This window comes from Dendropsophus ebraccatus, chromosome 2 (genome assembly GCF_027789765.1).
Source record: "Dendropsophus ebraccatus isolate aDenEbr1 chromosome 2, aDenEbr1.pat, whole genome shotgun sequence".
NCBI lineage: Eukaryota > Metazoa > Chordata > Amphibia > Anura > Hylidae > Dendropsophus > Dendropsophus ebraccatus.
This window is the reverse complement of record NC_091455.1, coordinates 141226573-141252661: the sequence shown is the minus strand read 5'-3', so window position 1 is coordinate 141252661 and position 26089 is coordinate 141226573. Positions and strand designations below refer to the sequence as shown.

Sequence of the window (26089 nt, the reverse complement as noted above, 5' to 3'; positions counted from 1 at the left end):
TGTTATAAAATAAGGATGTTGTTTTTACACAGTGTGAACATAGCAGTTAAAAAAAAATGGCAGAATTACTTTTTTGTTTGTCTTGTTTCCTCGGAATACTACTAATAAAAATTTCAGCATGTCTCGTAAAAACCAAGCCCTTACACAGTTAACTTGAGATGAAAATAAAATAATGGCTCTCAAAATGCGGCGATACAAAAACCTGCAATATATTCCATGTACCCTAAAATGATGGAATAGTACAACCCATCCTAAAAAGACAAGCCTTCATACAGCTATATCTACAGAAAAGTAAAAATGTTTTGGCTGGGGGCATGTAAAAAAAATAAATAAAAAAAATAAGTGGCTAATGTATTTTGTGACTTAAGAGACCTCTTGAAAATAACTATTGATAGATATTCTTTAAAGTTAGTATTCTTTGTAACAGTTGTAAACTCCTTTGTTTAAACAAACTGTACAGTATTACCTTTTTTTGTTGTTGCTTCAGTTATTGAGTGCTCAGCATATAAAGATTTATCTGCTGGAGTTAGTATAGGGGCTAATTGCTTTAATACTCGAACAGTATACAAGAAGGGCACAAGCATGTGACAGCTAGCTGCCTTTTGATGTTCCCTGCTCCGATGAGATTTGTTTATGCAACAAAAAAGGAGTTGAAGAAGTCTGTGATTCTGGCAGAAGAACTTGTAGATATTTACTGGCGACAGTCTGCAGCCATTCCATTCTCTTGGAGCATGTGCTGATGGATTAAACCAGAAAAGAGCGACTAGAGAGTCAGTTGCCTTAATCAAAGACAGCTCAGCTCAGGACTGTAGCCTGCTACACTGAAAAGACATGTCCAGATTAACTCAAGCCCATTCTTAGGCCATGTCTCTTCAAGGAACACACATTTTTTCCATTGTCCCGTAATGACTACAGCAAAGTCACTTTATTTTTAATCCTTTAAATATTTTAGTGTCTGAACAAAATAAGATAAGAGATGGAATGCTCTTTGTGCAATATCGAGAACATGATGATGGAAGGTTACAAACTACAAAAACATAATTTTGCTGCCCTATCAGGGTTACTGGCTTAGTCTATATACATATAGGAGTTTTATTTATTGTAAAAATCTCTTGCCATAAGGTTCCTTTTTCAAATAAACTCAACATTGGGCAAACCATTAAGTTATATGTACCATATCTTCCAGCGTATAAGACAACTTTTTAACCCTAAAAAATATTCTCAGTAGTCAGGGGTTGTCTTATGGCTGCTGCATACGGTGGGGTTAACATTTTGTGGCGTATAAGGCGAACCCCTGACAATCTTCTTGAAAGTCAGAGGTTGTCTCATACTCTGGGCAGGCAAGATACATAGGTGAAAGAGGTGTGATTTTCCCGGATGCCTGCAGCTTGCTTTGCCCTTCATACTGTCGCCGCATATGGCAGGGATGCGGCCGTTTTGAGCTAGCCCCACCGTGTGCGGCGACCGCAGATTCTCCAGACTAGTTCTGAAGTTTTTCAGCATCTGGCCCTATAAGACGACACCTGGCGTATATGACGACCTCTGACTTTTAAGAAGATTTTCCTGGGTTAAAAAGTTGTCTTATACGCAGGAAAATGCTGTAACTTTTGTCATGTCATTTGGCATCAATAGGAGAAGACTCGTCAGCATCCAGGTAATATTCAGAAGAGCTTTAATGCAAGTCCAAATACACACAATTAGGGAGATTTATCAAACATGGTGTTAAGTGAAAATGGCTCAGTTGCCCCTAGCAACCAATCAGATTCCACCTTTCATTTTCCAAAAAGTGTGTGAGGAATGAAAAGTGGAATCTGATTGGTTGCTAGGGGCAACTGAGCCAGTTTCACTTTACACCATGTTTGATAAATCTCCCCCAATGTTTCGAGCACACTCTGGTCTTTGTCAAGCTTACAATCCAAGTGAAGCATAACAAAATATATATGTGCAGTAAGTACCAATAAACCAATCACCACATTGGGGTGGGGGTTGGGGGAAGAGAGAACATCAGCCAGAGCACAGTAGAACAGAAAAACTGGCACAGGGAACCATGAGAATCAATCAATGCGTACTTTGTATCTGTATACATGAATCAGTTATGGGAATAGGCATAAATCGTACCGTACGGAGAACACACATATAGTACAATGTAGATCACCTGCGTATAAAAGTAATACATTTAATTATAATTCTACTGAATCAATACACATGTGCACAATAAATCAGAATATCTGATTTTGTTGTTTATATGATCACATGTCCGTCTACATTAGTGAGACGGTCATGCAGATCAAGCACATCGGTAAGCATAAAATTACTATTAGAAAGGGCTTACTTGATCTGCCAATACCTAAACACTTCCGTTATTACAACCACAGCCAATTGAGATATTGGATTATTGACTCTGTCCCACCTCTTAAACGGGGAGGTGATAGACAACGCTTGCTCAAACAGAAGGAGGCAAGATAGATTTATAATCTGGACACTTTACTGAGGGGTTTGAACTTGGACTTTAAATGGTACCCCTAAGAAGTGCAAGTGTATTCTAAATCTTTATGTATATTGTGAGATACTTTTATGTACAGCTTTGTCTCTTTGATTATCTGCTGCTAGACCCACCTTTATCAGTTATGATAAACAATTCCTTTGTTGTGCACAAGTGTATTGATTCAGTGGACTGATATTCAAACTTATAACTTTTACACACAGGTGATCTACTGTGTTTTATGTATGTGATCTCTGTATGGTACGATTTATGACTATTCCCATAACTGATTCATATATACAGATGTATGTATGCATTAATAGATTCTTTACTTTGCTCTGGCTGATTCCCCCCCCCAACACCACCCTTCCCAATGTGGTGATTGGTTTATTGTTTTTTACTGCTTTTATCTTGCTATGCTTCACATCGATTACATGCTTGAAAAAGACCAGAGTATGGTCGAAACGCTGTGTGTATTTGGACTTGCAATAAAGTTCTTTTGCAGGTTACCTGGATGCAGCTGAGTCTTCTCCTATTGATGTTTATACACTGGTAACCAGGAATACCAGCGATACAGCGTGCGTCCACACTACTTACACTGTCTTTTAGGATTGCATCTCGGGGTGCTGTTAACCTCTCCAATTTTTTTATGTCATTAGGCACTTCAAAAGTTATTGATCGCAGTGGGTCTTACTGCTGTGATGAACTGCGATCAGGAGGTACTGTATAGCCAGTGCCATAGACTCCTTGGCCGCTTGCTAATTTCCGTCAGTTTAGCCTCATGGACATTAAATAATCCTGACATTTTCCAGTTTGTATTCTGGTCACTAGACCTAGGGCTTTATTTACCAATCCATAGTTCTGACCGCATTTGTGGACATCACTAAAGATATACTGTATGTGTGTATGGGGCTGTGAACCATGCCGCAAAAAAAAAAAAAGAAAAGATGTATTTTGGGACGGATCCGCAGTTGCGGCACAGATTACTATTAGTCTATGCAGAGGTCTGCAAATTGTGGACAACTACAAAAGCACATCTGTAGTGCCGTCCTCAATTGTAGATCCATAATTGTGGGTTGCACTATGGACGTGTGAATTAGATGTAACACATTCTTAGGAGATCATTTCCCAGCAATGCACTTCTTATCATCAGAGACAGGAGTAAAATGATAGGTTTGTAAGGGGCAGCTTTGTAAGGTTCCCCTTGGGCAGCAGAGAGGCTTAATTCATCCCTGAATACATGACCTTTAAAGGCTGTAGCTGCCAGGTAATGCGATTTCTTTTAGCCAGTTTTATTTTTGTGACTTTTATGGCAATTATTTCATTGATCTCTATTTAGCACTTGTATCTCTTTCCCATACTTTTTCTTTTAATGTAATGCCAAGAGAAACATGTGTACTTTGTAAATATGATAAGCCCTATACAAAGACACTTGTGTACACAGTATGTTACAGTCATTACAATTCCACACACAAAGGGTATAAGTGTTTCACACATGAAAATAAACAGAAGGTTAAAGCTCCTTCTCAGTAAACATGACAGCACTTGATAAGTATGGAAGGAGGCAGGCAATAATCCAAACTTTAATCTAATGCAGTATTAATCCTGATTTTATCAGTTAGTGCTGTTATCTGATGTATTACCTATGTTTAGAGGTCTCCCTTATTATTTGCTATGATAACCCATTAAACTAGTAGATGTTAATATTGTATTATTTTTGAAAATCATTTTAACCCCTTCATATCAGCAATAGGTTTCCACTGGTGATGCCCCGTGCAGTAGGAATGTATAAAAATGTTCCTGCTGTGAAGGTGTTTTAACCCCTTCCCGCTGGATCACCTACCGGCAAGTCTTATTCTGCATACCTTTTTGGCAGATGGACGTGCTGGTACATCACAGGGATGACACAGACACAGGAGCTGCTCCTGTATCATCTGCGGGGGCACGGCTGTCGGCTGTCGGGCACCCGCCACCACAGTCCATGCAGCCATTGCTAAGCGATTATTCCACTGTGTAATAGGCTCAGTAAACAAGCTCCGAAGTAGCAGATCAACGCTCGATTACAGTATTCATCTGGCCCGTGTAAGGACATCCTACTCAAGCAGTCCTTAGGACTAGAATACTGTATGCATCCAGGATGTGTCTACTGTCAGCAGATATTTTTTGCTTACCCTGTTTACCTCCAAACAATGTGGTTCACTACAAGAGAGAGTTCTGATACTCTTCTAGGGGTATATCATATTTTAAGGCCATGGCGGTCTTTCCGAACATTATTTGCGGTCATCGTTACTGATGGCCGAAAAGACAGTTGGCATTAAAAATGACAGCCGTCTGGAAAGACGTAGTAGAAACATAGCCTTAATATGTATTTCATATGTGTCTAGGATTTGGCTGTTACCTTAACGCCTAATATCAGTTGAAAAGCCACCTCTTCAGTTAATTTCCTCTTATATGCTGCCAATGCCAGTAATGTAAGCTTCCAGAGTCAGGGGACCACTGTTTTCCCAAAAGGTGGGAGTTCAAGGTAGAGTTTCTTGTTCATAAGCCCCTAGTATTTGGAAAGCCCTTTAATAAACCAAGCACTTCTGCCAGCTACATCAGACATGGTCATGTGATGTAACTAAGAATGTCTTAATTTAATGACAGCAAGCCATAATAGGGAATTGAAACAGACAGAATAGTGAATAATTGTTAAATTGATATAAAACTGGGAAAAATATGTACTAAGTAAATAAATGTCACACAGTTTGCCCTTTAGAGTTGTGATAAAAGATCTCATATCTTATAACAGCTTGTAGTTAAACAAAATGAAATAGTTGAAAACAAAGCAATAGTGCAGATTACGCTACAAAAATGGCCCTGAGTAATGACATGTGATAATGAAAGGGCCCATCTCTTTTGTGACAGCCACATACTGGGCGTTGGACACTGATTCTCCTTGGTGTGAATGATCCTTTGTCAGCACAGATTAATGTAAGCCATTTGGTTTAACTGTGTACAGGCAAAGCTTCACTAATGCTATTTATGCCTGTTAATGTTTCTTTTGATGTTAAAAGATGTGATTATCAATCACCTGGTATTTACTTCCTATCAAGTTGCACTATATTTTTGAGAAATGAGCGTTATCTCCTCCTCATAAGTATTATGCACTATGGTTATAATTTAAAGATAGCTGCAGGCTCTTGTGATGTTGACGTACGTGCAAACTGGACCATTATTCTGCTATGAGATAACTATTTATATGTAAACACTCATGGAAATGCTTGGAATTGTAAAATGACACTTTAACACGTATCTATCAAATTCTAATATTCTGTCTAGTGTCAGTTTAGTGTCAATGTATGCAACATAATGAATAAAGTACTAGTTAATTGCTAGTTAGTGATCTCGTAAGTAGCACTAGTGGCAGCAGCCAGTGGTTATGATATCAATAAATACACATGTTTACCACTATTACCACATGTAAGAGCGCCCCTACATTGATCATTTATAGTGTAGATAACAAAATGGATGCTAGAAAGCCAAATACTGCGTTCAGTTCTCTTTGTTGACTCTATAAAAATTAACTGGAGTGGTGACACGCATGCATTAGTTTCTGCACTGTTCAAAAAAACAAGTTGGGACTTCATTCTGGAGATCACAGGGGGTCTCAATGATTGGACCCCCTGCAATCTGACACTTATCTTATATCTTGTGGATAGGGAAGTAGTTAATTAATTTCAGAATATCCCTTTAATTACCAAGGATGCCATTCCAAGAGACTTAAAGGGAAACTGACAGCACATATATGCTTATATCTGTCCTGCCAGTTTCCCAATGTTGATCGGCATCTTCTACATTCTTTATTATGGGCTGACCATGTCACAGAGGCCACTTTCTGGCCACTGCTGTATCTTCAGGCCTCCACCCCTCCTCCCTCAGCCAATTGACGGCTGGCTCAGCTTCTGCTGCATGGGATATCACTGTGAGCCATCTATCAATGGTCAATCGTTATGGAGGAGGAGGGGTGGCGGCCTGAAGATACAGTGGTGGACAGAGTGGAGTGGGTGCAAACAGTGTCAAAGACACACCTCTGTTACACTGTCAGCCAAATAATATATTTAAGGCACCCTAGGGAACTTCCCAATCTGATGGCTGATATATACCGACTGTCAGGGCAGGACGGTATGGACAAGACAAGACAGTGGGCCCTTGGTCTTAACACACCCACTGTCCCTATCTACTTGCCTCAGTCGGCCCTAGGCATCCGCGGACAACTACGAAGGCGTTCCCTACGCTGTATATGTGGAACACAAAACAGGAAAGACAGACAAACACAATATAAAATAGTGATCAAGCCAAGTCAGAATCAACAAGCAACGCAGTACAAAATCAGCAACCAAATCAGATAGTCAAAAGTCAAGTGTAAGGTCAGAAAACTTAGGAATTAGGTAGGGAATAAACACAGGGAAGCTGGGATCCAGGTATGGACCAAAATAGCCAGTGAGCAGCTAGCTGTTATTTATCCAGGATCAGAGGCTAGGTCCAGCAGCTGATTGGACCAGCCCTGATCCCAGCACCAAGTTCAGCTGAAACATTCAAATCCTGCAGAGCTCTGGTTAACTCCTGCATTGCTGGATGAAAAGCAATCGGGTGTGTCACAACAAACCAGGCCCAGTTCACACCAGGCTACTGCATTCCTGACAATAATGCTCTGTTATACTGAGTATATCAAAGCATTATTTTTTGTCAATGAAATGCCTTTGTACAGATACATAGTCATGGCAGACCTTTGCTAGGCCCTTGGCTGTCATGAAAACCCATTTGCACCATGTCATCAAATTTGATTATATGATGTGTTGCAGCCATAGGCTGAATCCATGTTTTCCTGAACTCCCTAGGGCTGCATCCGACTTCTTCAGCACCAGTATTCAAATGCCGAACAATTAGACTCAAGCACGCTCATCTGTGCTCTCTGTCTGTATATAATGTATGTATCATAGGGAGCTATGGTAGATTGCTAACCTTTGTACTTTGGCATGACATACTGCACATTCTATTAGGTAACACTAACATGCTTCCTACGTTGGATACTCTAAGTACATAAAACATTCCAAAGGGTGTTTGTAATGTCTGTGATCTCTAGTTCTGTACTGAAACTGCTGGTGGAGTTTCTGCAATAGTTTTTTTTTTCTTCTTTTTAAATGAGGCCAAATAAAGAATCATTTTAATATTGCCAATTTATCAGCAGATCAGTAAGCAAGCATTGCTTTAATCCATTTTATTGTTTAATCAAAACACGAATGCTAACAGTGACTGGTTAGGTTATCTGTAAAGAATTACAGATTATTATTTACACACATAGTAATACCCAGAGTTATAATATACTGTTTTCTATCCTCATTGGGAGTCTCAGTAATTATTAGACATTAGAATTTACCATCCTTACATATATTGAATAAACAGAATACAGTATGCAAGGACATACAGGGCAGAGTAACCTACTGTGCTGTAACCCAGTGCATAGCTAGTTTAATATTCAAGAGATATAGAGGTTATGGGACTGAGTATGGTCCAGTTTAGTTAATACATCCAAATAAAAGACTGAAAGAGGTCATATATATGGCAAGGTTATGTGTACAGAACATGTACAGTAGCTAGTCACCATGTTTTCATACCATAGAGCTGTACGTACTTGATATGAATCTTCCATGAGGTACTGCAATGCCCCATAAAACAGCACACAAACAGTGTATACCACTGCTGTGCTTCTACAGAAAACCTATGAATGCAAAAAAATATTTGTATCTCCATAAACAATTTCAGATGTATAGATGCTGTCCTAGGCATGGGATTATGGAGCCATATTACTGTAATACAGCTTTGTCAATGAAGTTTTAGACAAGCTGCTTTGTCTACTTCTGAAAAGCCATTTATTCTGTAGATAATGTATTACCCTTTGCTTTAATTGTGCAATAGGAATCATATCAGTAATGTCATACATCATTTTATGTTTCAAAATAGTATATAGACAGCTGGCAAAGCCGCCATTCATACTTGAGATAAGCTTTGTCTTGTATATTACAATCTGTAAGATAGGATATGATGGATATAGCTTTACATGCATATAGAATCTTGTTTTCCTTGTTGCACACTTATTTCACATTGCATCCTAGATAAAATAATACACCAGAGATTTTGTAAACATTTCTACATGTGACAAATCTCTTATCCTTATGTTAGAAATTTTAGCTATGTAGTGTCTTATAATTATGACAATTCATACATAAACCTCATCAGAAACTCCCAGATTGCAACATGAAATTGGGCTTTGGGCCGTGTGTTCTGTTTATTATTTATCAGTATTTGTATCTGTTATTAAATAGAAATAGCATAGTTTTCCTACTCTTTTCTGTACGTCCTCAATAGGACTAGTGTGGTGCTGCCTTTGTGCAGACATTTTTCCTGAAAACAATGTTTTCTCCCCATGAGTCACAACCACCACAACTGTGACATGGATTTACAGTCCCTTTAAGTCGTCACCCAGGTCTCCAGGGCCATTTGCTTCAATGTTAATAACTGAGATAGAGCCAGAGAGTTCACACCTTCCCTTTCAACTGTACTGGCTAAGAGACAAACCAACAGACATGTCTGGAAAGTCTGTAATCTCTGCCAAGTACCATGTAATGTTTTTATCCTATGAATCTGGCTTTTCCCTAGGATAAAGAAAGTTTTTTCTCTAGCGCCATCTATTGGAGTTTGCTTAAAGTCAATGTCCGAGCCTTGAATCATGACTAGGGATTTAAGCCAAGCCAAACTCTCCCTCAAAAGGATGAATAGGGGTATTATCTGGCTGGATGAGAAGCTATTGATGTAGCTCCATTTGGTGACCACCAGATCTTAAGTTCCTTTTAGACAGCCCAATATGGGGCCATCTACAGAAGCAAACGAGCGCCGATCAGTGAAATCGATGCTTGCTTGCAGGGCTTTCAGAAGCACGATCAGTCATGCTGCAGGGCCACACGAATGGTAACTGTATCAATCATGCTCCCATTTAGATATATTGACGTGTGGCCGATAGCAATATATTTTAGCATGGCACAAAAGAATCAATCAGCCGGTTTCCTGGTACTCAGCTGCTCGCTGAGACTTTCACAAGGGCCTTTTATCAGCTGAAGGAGCGTTTGTGGAAACAACAGATAGAGATAAATACCTCTCTCTCTACCTGTCTCTTGTTTCTGGAATCTGGTATATTAATTCATTTATGATAAAGAATTCATGAAAAAAATATTTTGTTCTAGTGTTTCATATGCTTGATATTTTCTAAAAAAAAAAAAGAAAATTTTTAATCCTTACATTATAAAATTGATATTTTATAGCTCTGAATAAGCCTTTACAATGTGGTCCAAATGCAATGCAAATATTTTAAAATAAACATCAATAAACATTTAGATAGATCTCATGCCATTCCATTGTGAGTGGTTAAATTATACACTTGCAGCTCCTTTGAGGCATACTATATATTCTCAAAGAAATATGGACTCCATCTGTAAGTGATAATCTCCTGAAAATAGAGGTATTTGTGAAAGCTTTGACTAATACTTCAATTGATAGATACCGAAGTCCAAGCATAACATGGAATTTTCATTCCGCTGCAAGTATGTAACGCCGACCCTATTAACTCCCCTGCCACTCGCAGTATATGTTACCTGCTCACACTGAGGCTGCATCTCAGGCTCCCAGCTCCTGGCGGTCTCGCTCAGCCAGTCGGTGCATGGCCCCCGCTGCAGTCACTGATTGGCTGAGCAGGACCGATGGGAGCCTCAGATGCAGCTGCAGTGCGAGCAAGTAACATATGCTGCGGGCGGTGGGGGGGGTTTAAAGGGGCCAGCATTACATACTCGCAGCGGAATGAAAATTCCTCTGCGGGTATGTAACCCTATTAAAGTTCACAGTACAAGGATTCGCATTGGATTTTGCTGCAAAATCGCAGCGCGAAATCCGCTGCGAAGCCGGTACGTATGAAGCTACCCTTAGGAAAACATCTTGTGGGCAGATGAGAGCTTTTGGGTAAATCACATCATTCTACTATTTAGGAATACCATAAAAAAGCCTACAAAGAAAGGAATACAGTACCTACAGTCAAAAATGGTGGAGGGACAAAGATGGGGGGTTGGGGTTGTTTTGCTGCCTAGGTACTTTGACTTTGTGCAAGGCATCATAAAATCTGAAGACTACCAAAGATTTTGGGTCAAAATGTAGGGCCCAGTGCCAGAAAACTTGGTTTGCATTCTAGGTCAGTGGTCTTCCAGCAGGACAAACCACTTAAAGAAGCACCCATCACTTAGTGACAGATAATTGATCTGTCACTGAGCATCTTAAACGCTGTGATCCCTGTAGATCATGGCGTTTAAGGGGTTAATGAGAGTCAGCTGCGGGATGGCAGCTGACTCTTATTACCTCCGGCCCCGAACTCAGTGATGTGAGCGGGATTGCTCTCCCTGCAGCGCTCCCGCTCACATCAATAACCCTGTCAGTCAGAAACAGTTATATACATTCCTACTGCACTGGGTATATGCATTAGGAACATAAATATACAGATTGCTGAAGGGGTTAATGTCTGTGATGAACATCCTTTGGTGATTGTAGAAAGTTTCATTCAAGAGTTTTTTTTTCTCTTATACTCGTACACATAATATACTTTCAGGCTATGCTCCCACAATGTAAAAATAAGGGCAAATAATGGCCGTTATTTTATAACAGCTATAATTTGCCCTTGTTTTTACATTGTGGAAACATAGCCTTACAGTGGTTATAGTTTCTGATCTTCCAAACCTTGGTATGGGCTGAGGTAACTGATAACATTTTGGCAGTTAGTAGCCACTACCAGGGCCATATTTACCACTAGGCACCCGTGGTGATCAATTATCTTTTTTTTTTAGCTCCATTTAAAATAACGCCTGTCATTCTGAGGCTAAAATAACAGACGTCATTTAGCAGTCTGGCCTCCCCTTAGTGCATTGATGGCTGTTGGTACATTATTCTAGTTTGGGGTTAATTATTGGCCTTTGGGTGTGGCTTAATTGAAAAGTCCATTGAATTTAATTGTAAAAATAGAGAAGGAACGGTGAAAAAGGAAAAAGTGCATGTGAACAACTATTAAAAAACGTCCACTGTTTGTAAAAGACGTCCGAAAATAATGATCATGTTCATTATTTTGACGTCCGCGGCAAAAACGTCTGTTATTCCATACATTGTGTGCATTGGACATGCGTCTTTCCATTGACTTCAATGCATTGTCATTGCTGTGTTAAGTCGTGGCAAAAATGGGCGTTATTTTAAATATCAAAATCAACCACCTTTTCTCTATTTTTGATGTTGTGTGCACATAGCCTATCAGGGAATAATGGAACTCTGACCACTATAAAAATATAACTAATAACTAGAGATGAGCGAACCGGGTTTGGGTTCGAGTCCATCCGAACCCGAACGTTCGGTATTTGATTAGCGGGGGCTGCTGAACTTGGATAAAGCTCTAAGGTTGTCTGGAAAACATGGATACAGCCAATGACTATATCCATGTTTTCCACATAGCCTTAGGGCTTTATCCAAATTCAGCAGCCACCGCTAATTAAATGCCGAAAGTTCGGGTTCGGATGGATTTGAGCATGCTCGAGGTTCGCTCATCTCTACTAATAACAAACAATTACAGTACATTCATTGTTATTGGCTCTTCCACAGTATATGTGGAGTACATATTGTGCAGATTGCTTCTAAATTGTTTTCCTGAGATTTGATGGTGTTCACAATATGCAGGAGATACACATTGATTTATATGAACTGTGTGAATGCACCTGCAGAAAAGGATAACTGGTGAAACACTTATAATGTTAGTGTAACACAATTTGATAAATTGTACAAATTGTCATAAGCCATTGACTGTGATCATTAGGATGTGTTCACATGTTCAGGTTTTAATTGCAGTTTTTGAATACAACCCCAGAAACAGATATACATAGAGAAAATGTAGAATTATTTTCTTTTCAAATCCAATACTGTATTTGTATTCAATAATCACAATTTAAAATGTGAGTGTGTGAACACGCTCCTATTCTTAATAACTATATTTTGGATGGTTGTACATCTGCACATTGTATTGGTTCTATTGATAGCTTTCTTAATTAAACATATTTCAACTATGATTATATTGATTTAATAATGACTTGGTTGATTGTTGTCTACTACAAGAATTTTGACAATAAATATGCTGTGTATTTATAGCTTATATAAAGAAATCAGCAGCAGAATACAGTAAACATCAGCCTTTTGTGATTGCACTAGTCGCCAGTATGAAACCTGGAATTTTCTCCATGTAATGTATTATAACACAGATTTTTTTTCTGTGTAAATTAACAATGGAAAGAAAACAAAAAATTTTCAAAATATGTTTAGAATAACAGTTGATCTAAATAGTATATAATTTTCAGATTATACTGTACTTTTATACTAAATATATAAATATTTATTTCAGACTGTATAAAACATTAATACAATGTGTTTCAAATCGTCCAAGTATTTTTTTTCTGTATGTTTCACTATTAATAACATCTGTGCTTTACAGGTTGTCCACAATGGCCTTATTCTGGAAATGGAACATCCAATGGCAGGGAAGATATCAGTTCCAGGTTAGTTTACCTTATAAGAAAAGTTTGATTTTTTTTTTTTTTAGAATTTTGAAATATTCTTTTAATTTTTTTTAAAAAAATTCCATGTAACCTTATTTATTTCAATAGATACTCATACCAGCCCTCTTTACATGCTTGTATTTCATTGACTTTACTCTATGCTTATATGCCATAATAGTAGAGTTTCACACATATGAGACATTAGTATGCACATTATATTAGAAAATGTTTATATTTATGGGCTCTGGGCAAAACAGGGAACCTGTGTTATGCTTACTGTAGTAGCGGAGAGAGCAGTACATGTAATGACCAGGTTAAAAAATAGCTCCCAACTGCAACTTAATCATATGATGCTGAGAAACTGTCATGGCAGGTAAGGACCTTGTAAAGGCTTCACATGAGTCATGTATACACCCCCTAGAACAACCTGCTGGAGGTATTATATTGTGAAAGTGATAAGCAGTTGTTATAGTGCCCTAGTGCTATGAAAGAAAAGAAAGTAAAAAAGAAATTGACACACAAACTATCTAAAAAAAACTATTAGTATTGCTGCATCTGGAAATGTCCCAACTATTGACGTATAGCATTATTCATACTGCATGATGAACCTTGTAAAAGAATTAAAAAAAACAGTACAATGCCTGATTAAATTGCGTTTTTTTGGTCACCCTGTCCCCCATAAAAATGGGTTGGGAAATAATTAAAATAATAATTTGTACCCCATTTTTAAAAATTATTTTATAAAAAATAGATAAACATACAAAATTATATAAACTTGATATCACCATAATCACCTCTCCATCAAGGTTACATGCTATTTATACCTCAGGGTGAACTCTTTAACGTAAAACTACGAGGATGGAAAAAAAAGTGTGAGGATGAAAAAAGCTAACACAAAAAAAAACCCCTAAAAGATTAATCAAAAAAACGTATCTGGGAAATATGTTAATATAAGACATTTCCAATAATTTTTGATCATAGCTCTACTTATCAACTAGGAGACATTAGTTTCTCAAGAACTAAGAGTATGAAATGTGGGAAAGAACCATACTATACAAATAGCAATAAAAATGTGAAATATGTTTTCTTTCAGTATCTATTGCCCATTATGACACTTGACAATAATGTGATTTTAGACTTAAAGTAATACAATAATTGTTCATCCCTTTAAATGATATGTGTCAATGTTTGCACAAATGTGTACACTCTTACACACATTTGCAGACACACAGACACATCTGGAAATTATTGGCAGTCTGGGACCTGGCATTTGAGCTTTTTATGCAGGTAGGAAAGCCTTTTGGTTTCAGAGGGAGCTTGCAATCATTCCGCATACATTACTTAATTTGTCTTTGAGAAAGAGTATACCCCTTCTGGGACACATGCAAAGTGCAAGATGAGGGAGTTGAAAGGAATGTCCAAGGATGTCAGGAGGGACTACAAATTAAGCTACATTGTGCAGGTAAAAAAATACTATTGTATATGTTATATTTAACTACATAAGATCTTACACACTATTCAAAGTCTGAGTTGTAATTCGATTTGAGACTGTAAAACATAATCATGCTGAGGGAAGATGGGGAAATACACTGGTAAACTCTATACAGAATTCAAATCAGTTCCTAATTGAAATCAATAAGAATAATACAAACAGGGATGGTACTATACTTTTCCCCATTGGTCATCTACACCATAACCCTTTTTAAAACAAGATTATGTCAGGTGGTCTAATAAGGAGGTATACAAGAGGGATGGTTTGTATCTGTCATACTTAAGGAGGGGAATAAAACCTTCTTCGGATATATTAGTGACATAAATAAGAAGAAATATTGCAGGATTACTAAAATTAGTAATGGGGACAATACATCTCTTGGTGGAGACAAGGAGGTTGCTGACCATTTGAGTAGCTACTTCTAATCAGTATTTTCAGAGGGAGTTTTCTACAATCACAGTGTGGTTGGACACAGCATTGCTTCCAGTTGTATGGCTTCAGCTTCAGTGTTTTCACAGACCAATGTATCAGAGGAAGTTGCCCATTTAAAGTTTAAAACTGTGATGGGTCCAGATGGAGTCCATCTGAGGGTTATTAAACTCTAATCTGTGGTTGCTGCCCCCTGACAGATCTGTATACCCAATATCTGCTAACAAATGTTCCTGATGATTTGGGAACGGCCAATAATATACACACCCACAAGAAGGGCAGTAGAGAAGAGCCCAGTAACTACAGGCCTGTTAGCTTGACATCTGTAGTAGTAAAAATTATGGAAACACTTGTAAAAAATAAAAATTAAAAAAGAAGATAATTGATCACCTAAGAATCAACAATTTGATTGACTTAAACCAGCATGGCGTTACTGCCAGACTAATCACACTGATTTCTTTGTCACAAAATTGTTGGATGAGGGTGATGCCTCGGATATCGCCCATCTGAACTTCAGCAAAGGATAGTTTAAAGATGGGGGTCGTTGGTAATAGTGTGTATTGTGAGCAGAGACTGGAGTGGCACAAGGGTCTGTTCTGGGTCCTGTTCTTTTTAATGTTTGTAAGTGACTTAGGAAAAGGTTGGGCAGACAGGGTTTATGACATAAAAGTGCGCAATTGGGTTGATATTCCTGGTGGTGTCAGTAATAAGGTAAATTATTTAGCTTTACAAAATAAGTGGTCCAAACAATGGAAACTGCAGTTCAATGTTTCCAATTATAAAATAATGCACTTGGGGTGGGGAATCCTCTATCTGGGTATCATACTGACAGTTCTGTGTTAGCAAAGACTTCTGAAGAGAAGGATTTAAGGGTAGGGATTTCTGACAGCCTTAAATTGAGTCACCAGTGCAACCAGGTGGTAGGCTAATTGTATGCTGTGCTTTATAGCTAGAGATATAACCAGTAGGAAGAGGGAGATTGTGATCTCGCTGTATAGACCTCTAGTGGGACCACATCTGGAATACTGTGTCCAGTTCTGAAGACCTCACCTAAAAAAGGATATTGGTAAAATAGAGCGGGTCCAAAGATGGGCTACAAAAATGGTTGAAGGTGTCGGGCATAAAACATATCAAGAATAACTGTATCATATCAAGAATAACATATCAAGAATAAATTTGTCAAAAATATTATATTAAGAATAAGAGGGAATTTTTTTTTAGGAAAAAACTGAACTCAAGAACAGGCAGACACAGCCACACAACGACTTTATTTGGCCGTTTGAGTGTTGTCTTTTTGGGCAGCCGTCATCTTGGGGCCAAATAGCGTTATTTCAAAATAAAGTCTTTCACAGGTGCAAAACCTTTTCTTAACCATGTCTCACTTAAGAATATGAGTTCATTATTTTAACTGTTATCCATAACTGGATGATACTTTATTTTAAAAAATTGCAAATGTAGATTTAGCTAATAGGAAAAAGAAACCTTGTGAAGTATGTGTGTGTTTTCCATATTTTGTGAGAACAAGGATTTATTACATTTGCCAAATATTACACTACGAGTAAAATCAAATAATAATTTAATGAACTCAATAAAAATATGTGGCAACTTTACAAGAATGGAAAATACAAGGCAGTGACTTTTTGTATTAGTTTTCCTTAGAGTGTTTCGTCGATCAACATTTAATTATTCCTACTATTGTTATTAATAATGTGCATCTTGATATGTAAATACTTTTACCAAAAGTATTTAAAATAATTACTATAAAAAATAGTTTGTTATTGTGCCGACCAACAACCACTTCAGTCCAAAATACTCCGGGCCTAATGGATATTATTGCTGTACTCCCATTACTTAGAAGGGTTAAGGTTTTTTTTTTTTCCAACAGGTTACGTTTCAGAATGTGTTCCTTCCCCCCCCCCCCCTTTCTAATGGCAGGAGCTGATTTTGCTGTGGAAAACTAAATATTTCTCCTACAGTGACTCAAGAAATGTAGAGTCTCCTCAGCTATTCAGATGAATAGGATCCTTGTTATTTTGTCAAACAGTCCAGAAGAATTCAACTAGGCAGCAAATCTTATTAAAGACACTTTTACAAGGGTCAATAGCTGCACAATGAGTGCCGATCAATGAGATGAGCACATGAATTGAGCCTTCACATGGCTCAATCAATTGGGCCACACAAATAAAAACTGAATTATTTTAGTGGCCCTTCTTTTCATCACTGTTGGCCGCACCTATTTACACAGGGTGATATGCAAATGATAAGATGATTTAAATGGCTGCACAAAAAAAATGGGATCAGCCAATGGATTGTTTTCTCATTCATTGGTTGATCGCTATTCCTTTTACATGGGACAATTTATAAGAACAAATGCTCCTTTTTAATGCTCATTTAGCTGATAATCAGCTCATGTAATAGACCTGTAGCCAAAGGGCAGATATCAGAAGTTTCTGATCTCAACTATTTAAGCCTTTATAGTTTGTGTTCAATGCTAACAACACAGGGATTCTTTGTGACACTGTTGGAGTGTGTGTATATATATATATATATATATATATATATATATATATGAACAGCTTAGGGTCAACTGAGTTACACAACTGCCTGTGTACTCTTACACAGCAATGCTAAGCTTCATCAACTTTGAATCTTCGTGTCTCTCACTGAGATCACCACTGGCCAGTGTCGGACTGGGGTACCTTGGGCCCACCATGGAATTTCATTCTAGGGGCGCCAAACCTTTCACATTACTATAGCAACTTTGAGCTGTGTATGTGACCAGCAATAACAGCTCGCTACTGGTAACTTTTCAGTCACTCTATGAAAACAGTCACTTAATGCAAACAGAAAATATACTGACCTATCCCTGTGTTTCTATAGCACCTCTTTAAAGGGGTAGTGCGGTGCTAAACAATTATTCACTAAATAACACACATTACAAAGCTATACAACTTTGTAATGTATGTTATGTTAGTGAATCGCCCCCTTCCCGTGTTTCCCCCCACCCGAAAGTTTAGTGCTCTATACATACCTGCTTCTTGCCGACCCCGTCCGCCATTTTGTGCCAATGATGTCATCTTCGGACGGACGGCCGAACCGCTCCGACCGTCCCTAGTGCCGGCCGCCCTCTGCTGCATCATCAGCTGCTGATTGGCTGAGCACATGAGGCGCCGGAAAAAACTGACAGGTCAGTTTTCTACGGACGGAATTCAGTGAACTCCGGCTGCAGAAAGACCTGTCAGTGCACACAGTGAAGCGAGCAGCTCCGGCCACTCGCTTCACTGTGGGCTATGGTAAGCTCTGATGCGGGCGCGCGCTGATGCGCCCACATCAGAGCTCCACGGCCGGACGGATCATCCGGGCACAGACTGGCCGTTCCGTGGTACGCAATGTGAACATAGCCCAAAGTTGTATAACTTTGTAATGTGTGTTATTTAGTGAATAATTGTTTAAGGCCGCACTACCCCTTTAATGATATTCGAAAGCTTCTGGCATCCTGCAGCTTCTCCAGCTGCAATGTCATTGGCCTGCTAATGGATAGCCCGCTTCAGTGACTAGGGCAGGACACCACTCCAGTCACTGCCTGGCTAAGTGGGCAATCCGCTAGCTGGTCCATGATATTGAAGCTGGAGGAGCTGGGGCCATGACGTACACGGAACCCTGCCGAAAATTAAATTACAACCGATGAGAACCTTAATATATTTGGGTATTTTGTACTGACTCAGATAGCTAGATTAATAAAAAAAAACACACTCAAACTTATATTTCTAATTTCATAGTTTTTAGTATTACTTTTAGTTAATTAAATAATGTTTACTATTTCCCTGAGAATTGGCCTGAGGGTCCAGTGTTATTTTTCCTCTGGTAGAGCAAGCACATACCAGGATTAAAGATAGTTTACACCATGAGAGCTACCACACGTTCTTCTTCTCAGGTAGTGACACATCTTAGTAGCTAGACTTATTGGTACAGTAACTTATGTTATAGGTTTAATGACCTTTTACAATCTAAAAATAACACTTGCACAATGAAGATGTGATGTATGTGCTTAATGGTTATGATATTATATGAAAGTCTGAGATCTTTAGTTACAAAATGTTAGAAGAGTAAAGATGAATAAAAAAAAACGCAATACACTGAAAAACCTGGCACAGAACATCAGTCATTCATAACCACATACTGTACTTGACTTCAAACCCATCTCTCATTGCTCGACACACCTATCTTTGGACTATACACACAACAGCTTCGGTGGTTTAAAAGTTCAAATGAGAAGCACTTTGATGGCTTAGGGTTTAATCCTATGTGTACAAGTGTTTCCTTTGTGTTTATTCCTGAAGTGGAAGCATTGCCACACATGTGCATGTGCTCTGTATGCATCAGTGCACCGTAGGTGCTGTAAACTCACTAGACCAGAACGTATTTAAACATGAAACTGCACTGTTACACAAAAGACAGAACTACAAGAAGGAGCTTTGATTATCCTTTCATGTAACACGTTTTATGTAGGGGGAGAGGAATACTGCTTTTATAACTGCTAATATGTGATTATTTAATCTGTACTACCTGAGGGAGAGCATAATTAAAATATTAAGCTCTTTGTATGCCTGTGGAAGATAAATTTAGTATGTCTTCCTGTTTAATAATGCCATGCCACATACTGTCATGTCCGCTCACTCCACTAGCATGTGACCTGAGTCTGAGTTTCCTATGGACTAGTGCAATTGGTGACATGTAGTTTAAATTGAAAAAAAAAAGAAAAAAGAAAAAAAAGCCTCTTTTTGAATCTTCTGACATTTGAGTGGCACACCTAAAGGAAAGCCCTGTCAGTCGGTGATGCTCAAACCATTTCTCTGGGCAACTAGCTTACAGTACAGTCAAACTCACATTTAGGCACTTATATACAACTTTACCTGATAGGGTCTACATCATTTCTGAGTCATGTTAATGCCTTGTGGTTGGGGTATGCAATCCTATTCAGCTCTATGTAGGACATTGTGATATCACAATGAGGTGATACAGAATGATGTAACTGCATAAGAAGCTATGGGACATTGTTAGCAGTACAGGGAGCAGTACAGCTTTGCATTGCGCTCAGGTATTGATACTGCATACTGCTTACCATTTATATGTAGTCAGTAACATTAGCCACCTTTGTTGTACTTTGTCGATATAAGCTTATATTAAGATCTATTAGTGAAGGAATTTTAAGACATACCTCTTTTTTTGAGTCATATAGTATGCAATTGATACTGTGGCTTGAAGAAACGCTCTTTCTATTCATCATCAGCCAACTACGTCTGTGCACTGTGCACTTGAATGCTTAAAATACTCATAATGAGTGTGATAAATGAAATGGTGTTCTACAGAAGAGTTCATCAATTTGACACAATTTGTGTACTCAGCTTGCAGATGGCTAAAGAATAAGATAAAAAAACCACTTAAAAGCACCCTTTAAAGGATTGTTTGTAAAAGGGAGATGAAGAGTAATGTGTGTGCCGATACTGAGAAGATTCTGCCTCTTGTCATCTGCCCTTTGATATAGAAGCAGTCTATTTTCTGTGAGGTGTGCACAGGTGGACTTATCGTCATCTCAGGAGCCACATTTGAAGCTAAACTACATTTTATAAAGCCTTTCTTATGCCTTGTCAATTCATTTTGCTGATAGCAAAATCTTCATTGATATCTTATATATTGCATGGGTGGGTATATAATGAGTATATATATATATATATATATATATATATATATCATTATCTGTCTATTATCTATTATCTCAAGTAGCTGCTTAACAATCAAAGGATTGGCTGGTCATTAGAACTAGAATAAAAATTCAAAGTCAATAGAGTTGCAGGTCTGTGTACAGAAGCAACTTTTTGTAATTGAAACTACAGTATAGGATTTGTAGCCTAAGCTAGTAATGGTAAACTGGTATTTGCTCAACTAGATGCAATAGACTAAAAGTGTAGCAGAGCAATTGTAGAGGTAAATTTACATATTATTCCTAAAAATATCATTCATAAAAATCAGTGGGGGGAATGAATAATAGAGATGAGCGAACATACTCGTTTGAGGTCACTATCCGCTCAAGTGTTGGGGTACTTGAAAGTACTTGTTTTGTGTTTAGGCCATGCGTCCTATAGTAAAAATGACATTATATGTGTTTCTTAAGTCAGTACGATTATGACAATATGTAATTTACATCACTTTTATTTTATCTGACTGCTTTTAAAAAATTAAACTCTTTAAAAACCAACAACAAAAAATGTGTTTAACCCCTTGCCTCCGCAGCCTGTTTTGGTCTTAATGACCAGGGCCTATTTTTCAAATCTGACCTGTCTCTCTTTATGTAGTAGTAACTCTGTGATGCTTTTAACTGTTGGGGTTATTCTGAGATTGTTTTTCCTTGACATATTCCTCTTTATGTTTGTGGTATACTTTTGTTGATACACTCAGTAGTTTTTTGTAAAAAGCACAACATTTGCGCAAAAATTAGAAAAATTTACGTTTCTTTATATTCAAAATTCTCTTGTTCTAAGAAAAATAGTTATGCCACATAAACTAATTATTACTGCAACATCTACAACATGTCTACTTTATGGTGACGTCATTTGGTGAACGTCCTTCTACTTTTTAGGATGTTAGAGGGCTTTGAAATTTTTCAGCGATTTTTCTAATTTTCAGGAAAATTTCAAATCCTCATTTTATTGGGACCAGTTTTGTTCTGAAGTGGATTTGTGGGGCCTGTATGTTAGTTACCCCCATGAATCCCTCTACTGTAAAAACTGCACCCTTCAAAGTATTCAAAGTAACATTTCATACGTTTTTTAACCCTTTAGGTATTTCACAGAAATTTAAGCAAGTTGGAGGGAAAGTTTTAAATTTGCATTTTTTGCCAGATATTCTATTTTAATCAATTATTTTCCTCCAACACAGCAAATACTAACTGAGAAATGCAACTCAATATTGATTCCCCTTATTCCAGTGTTTCTAGAAATCCCCCATATGTGGCCGCAGTGCGTCACCTGACTCAACCACAGGCATCAGACATGACAGAGACCTGGGGAATTTGGGGGCCTTTTTTTTATTTCAGGTTTTTTTAGCCATTAAACCATGTTACAGAGGCCTTGGGGTGCCAAAATATTTGTGTAAGATGAGTTGACGTTTCCATTGGTACCATTCTGTATGACATCCTGATAATTTTTTATTAAATTTTTTATGAGCTGGTATGAAAAAAAAACACAATTTAGCAGCAGTTTTTCACCATTTTTTTGTACGCCATTTACTATACGTTATATATGACATGTTATCTTTATTCGTCAGGTCAGTACGATTACAGTGATATCCATTTTATATAGCTTTTGTTATAGTTTATGACATTTATGCTATAAAAACTGTTTGTGTCTTGCGTAATGTAAGAGCAGCAATATTTAAATTTTTTCACCAATGGAGTTTTGTGAGGGCTTTTTTTGCGGCATAAGTTGACGCTTTTAGTGGTACACTTTCTGGGTACATGTGACGTTTTGATAGCTGTTTTCTTTATTTTTTAGGGGGCGGGATTAACAAAAATGTTGAATTTTGGTTAGTTTAATTTTTTTTTTTTATGGCATTAATCAGGCGGGATAATTAATGTAATTGGTTAATAGACGGGGTCATTACAGACGTGGTGATACCAAACATATGCATCTTATTTATAGAGGATCATTTATAAAGGGGGGTGGGGAATGTGTATATTTATTTATTTTATTTATTTATTTATTTATTTTAATTAATGTAAGTATTTATTTATTTATTTTAATTAATTTAAGTATGTATGTATTTATTTATTTATTTGTGTGTGTGTGTGTTTTTTTTTACTTTTACAGGTATATATATATATATATATATATATATATATATATAATGCAGTACAGCACCTGATCTGTGCTGTACTGCATTATATACTGAATGAGTGGTCAGTGTAACACACTGACCACTCATTCAAACAATCAGGTCCCAGTGCAGGGTCCTGATCGTTACTAGCCATAGTAACCCAGACGCACCGAGTAGCGTCTGGGGTACTATGGTAACCCCCGGGGCAGCTGGAAGCTCCGAACAGGGGGCTGCTTCTGGGGAAGGGGGAACCCTGGAAGCTCCGGCCGTGGGGGCGGCGGAGGATGGCGCTGGAAGCTCTGGGCGGGTGGCTTCTCCGGGAGGGGGGCTTATTTTGGATGGGGGGCCGGCTCCAGGGAAGAAGGTGTGCTGGAACCTCCGGGTGCGCGGGGTGGGGGGTGCTGCAAGCTCCGGGCAGCGGGGAAAGTGGGCTGCTGGAAGCACGGGGGGGGGGACAGGGGGAGCAGAGGGAGCAGGAAGGGGGGCCCGGGGGACATCGACAGTGGAAGCAGGAGGAGGCAATGTGCCGCAGCCTTCTCCTGCTGCCTGATCGTCGAGGGAGCCTGCAGATCTCTCCATAGACGCTGCGGTCACAACGACCACAGCATCTATGGGGTTAACTGCCCGGGGGGAGCGCGGCTCCCCTCAGGGCAGTGGCAGCAGGAGGGGGCTGTGTGACACAGCCTCCTCCTGCTTCCCGATTTCATATAGGGACAGTGGGGGGAGGCAGGGAAATCATGACGTCCAGGGACGTCATGATGCGTTCTAGCACTGCTTTTCATGACGTCCCTGGACGTCATATTGGGGGAAGGGGTTAAAATTGCTCTTTTCCCTTCCTTATAACACTTTTATCCTTTGGTGTGAGGTGTCATTTTCTGCGCTATGATCTGTTCTTATTATCGGTACCTTGCTTGCTTATGCAAATTTTTCTGTGACAAAAAATCAGCAATTTTGCACTGGCTTTTTTGCCATTTGAGATCACAAATGTGATAATTTAATAGTTTAATATGTTTATTTATTTTTATTTGTAAAATAGGAAAAGGTGGTGATTTAAACTTTTCTTAGGGGAGGGGATTTCTTATTACTTCTATAACTTTTATTCCCCTTGGGGAGTTTTATTATTACTGCAATGATCTCTCATTACTGTGGTCTGCTGCAGACCAGATCTACAAATTGCCGAGCCAGGATCAGCATCTGTGCAATGCTGAGCCCCGGCCTAATAAAAAGAAGGGATCTTCCCTCCATGATCGCATCGCAGGGAAAGAGATCCCCCCATTAGACACCCCCCATTTGTACCACACAATTCTCTTACGACTACAGGGGTAACCTGCACCCATCAATCAATCAGAAACATGCTTCATCAGGTAAATGTGAAGGGAAAAAAAACATTATAAAATCAGTAGACCAGACGGATTCATTAAGTTATAGTGTCTCAATTTTTTTTTTAAAAAGACTTTCTGCATGCATTGAAAAATTTGCTACTTCATTTGTCATTTCCCCATTGACTAATTTAAAAATTTTAAAACAGCTTTTAACCCCTTAATGACGGAGCCAGTTTTAGTTTTTCCTCTTCGTGTTTAAAGGGCCATAGCACTTGTATTTTTTCCCCTACAGACCCACATGAGCCCTTATTTTTTGCGCTACTAATTTTACTTTGCAATGGCAGGCTTATTTTTTTTGCATAAAATACACTGCAAAACCAGAAAAAAAAATTAAATGCACGTTTTTATGCTTTGCGTCCTATGGAAAAACTGACTCACATCGGTACATTGATTGCGTATATGCGACTTTTTATTACAATTTTTCTGCATTTAATGCGACCAAAAATGCGCAATTTTTCACTTTGGCAGGTTTTCGCGCTTACGCCATTTACCGTTCGAGATCATGAATGGGATAATTAAATAGTTCGGCCAATTACGCACGCAACAATACCAAACATGTTTATTTATTTTTATTTATACAATGGGGAAAAGGGGGTGATTCAGACTTTTATTAGGGGGGGGGGTTATTAATAGAAACACTTTTTTTTTTAACTTACACAGTAATTAGAAGTCCCCCTGGGGGAATTCTAATACAACTACACTGATCTTCCATAGAGATCAGTGTAGTTTGTATTACACAGCACCGATCCATTAGATCGGTGCTCTATTGGTCTGGCCTGCTGCAGACCAGATCAATAGAATACCGAGGTGGGATCAGCGTCATTCCGAGTCCTGGGTGGTAAGATGAAGGGATATCTCCTCCTCTGAAAATCCCCCCACTAGACACCAGGGCCAGAGGCACTGAAGACTTTTAAATGAAGCTGTCATGTTTGACAGCTGCATTTAACGGTCATCATTAGCGGGAGCCACAATAGGCCACTTCCGCTAATAGCCGGTCTGCAGATAGCACCCGGGATCTCGCCAGTTCAGAGCGGGGTTGCAGTGCGGCCCCCCTCTGAACCCCCTTAGACGAGAGGGCGTAAATGTACGTCATCTGTCGTTATGGGGTTAAAGAAGAGTTATAAGAAAGAAGAAAGTAGTAAGAAAGTAAAATAAAAAAGCATAAGTATTTTCATTAATTCCCCAAATGTTTTCATCTGTCAAATGTGGGCAACACTTTTATTACACCGTTGTTATTATTATTATTATTTTTTTTTTAATGCATAGACCTTTATCCCTAAAGCGGTTTTCCTGGACTGCTGACACCCAACACTTCATTCATTCAGTTCCAGCATGTCATAAATATAAAGATAATGGAGGACATTTATTAAGTACAGTTTTTTGTGATAAGCAGAATATATGTAGAGGTGCAAAGCCTCTACATAAATTTCATATGCACAAAGAAAAACTTATGGCAGCATAGGACTGGCGTAGGTTTCATTGACATTTTTCCTGTCCCATTACGCCCCCTCCTGCCCCTTTGGTATCAGTGGCGCAGAAGGGCCCATGTGAATTAAATCTTAGCAAAAAAAGTGCTTGCGAATTTAATTATGTGCATTGAGCCTATCTCTCTAAAGGGCATCTCTGCCACCTTATAAATGTCCACTAATGGGTTTGTATAAAAACGACTTAGTCCACAGTGCTTTACACAGCTTATCATCATTCAAATCAATCCCTGCCTCAATTAGAGTGCGTTCACACGTAACGAATCGGCAGCGGATTTCTCGGG

General features: G+C 38.6%; 1 protein-coding gene across 9 annotated transcripts in view; it reads left to right on the top strand.

Annotated features, from left to right (window-relative positions):
* SUGCT (succinyl-CoA:glutarate-CoA transferase) overlaps window positions 1-26089 on the top strand; it is a 660405-nt gene that overhangs the window by 527137 nt on the left and 107179 nt on the right. For all 9 annotated transcript variants that reach the window (XR_011361904.1, XR_011361905.1, XM_069960339.1 and 6 more), the window contains one exon: window positions 13083-13146. Coding sequence is in view for 6 of the 9 variants with exons in the window: in XM_069960339.1 (XP_069816440.1) it covers window positions 13083-13146 (64 nt within the window). In the remaining 3 variants the exon portion in view is untranslated. Of the gene's footprint in view, window positions 1-13082; window positions 13147-26089 lie in introns of those variants that run through there.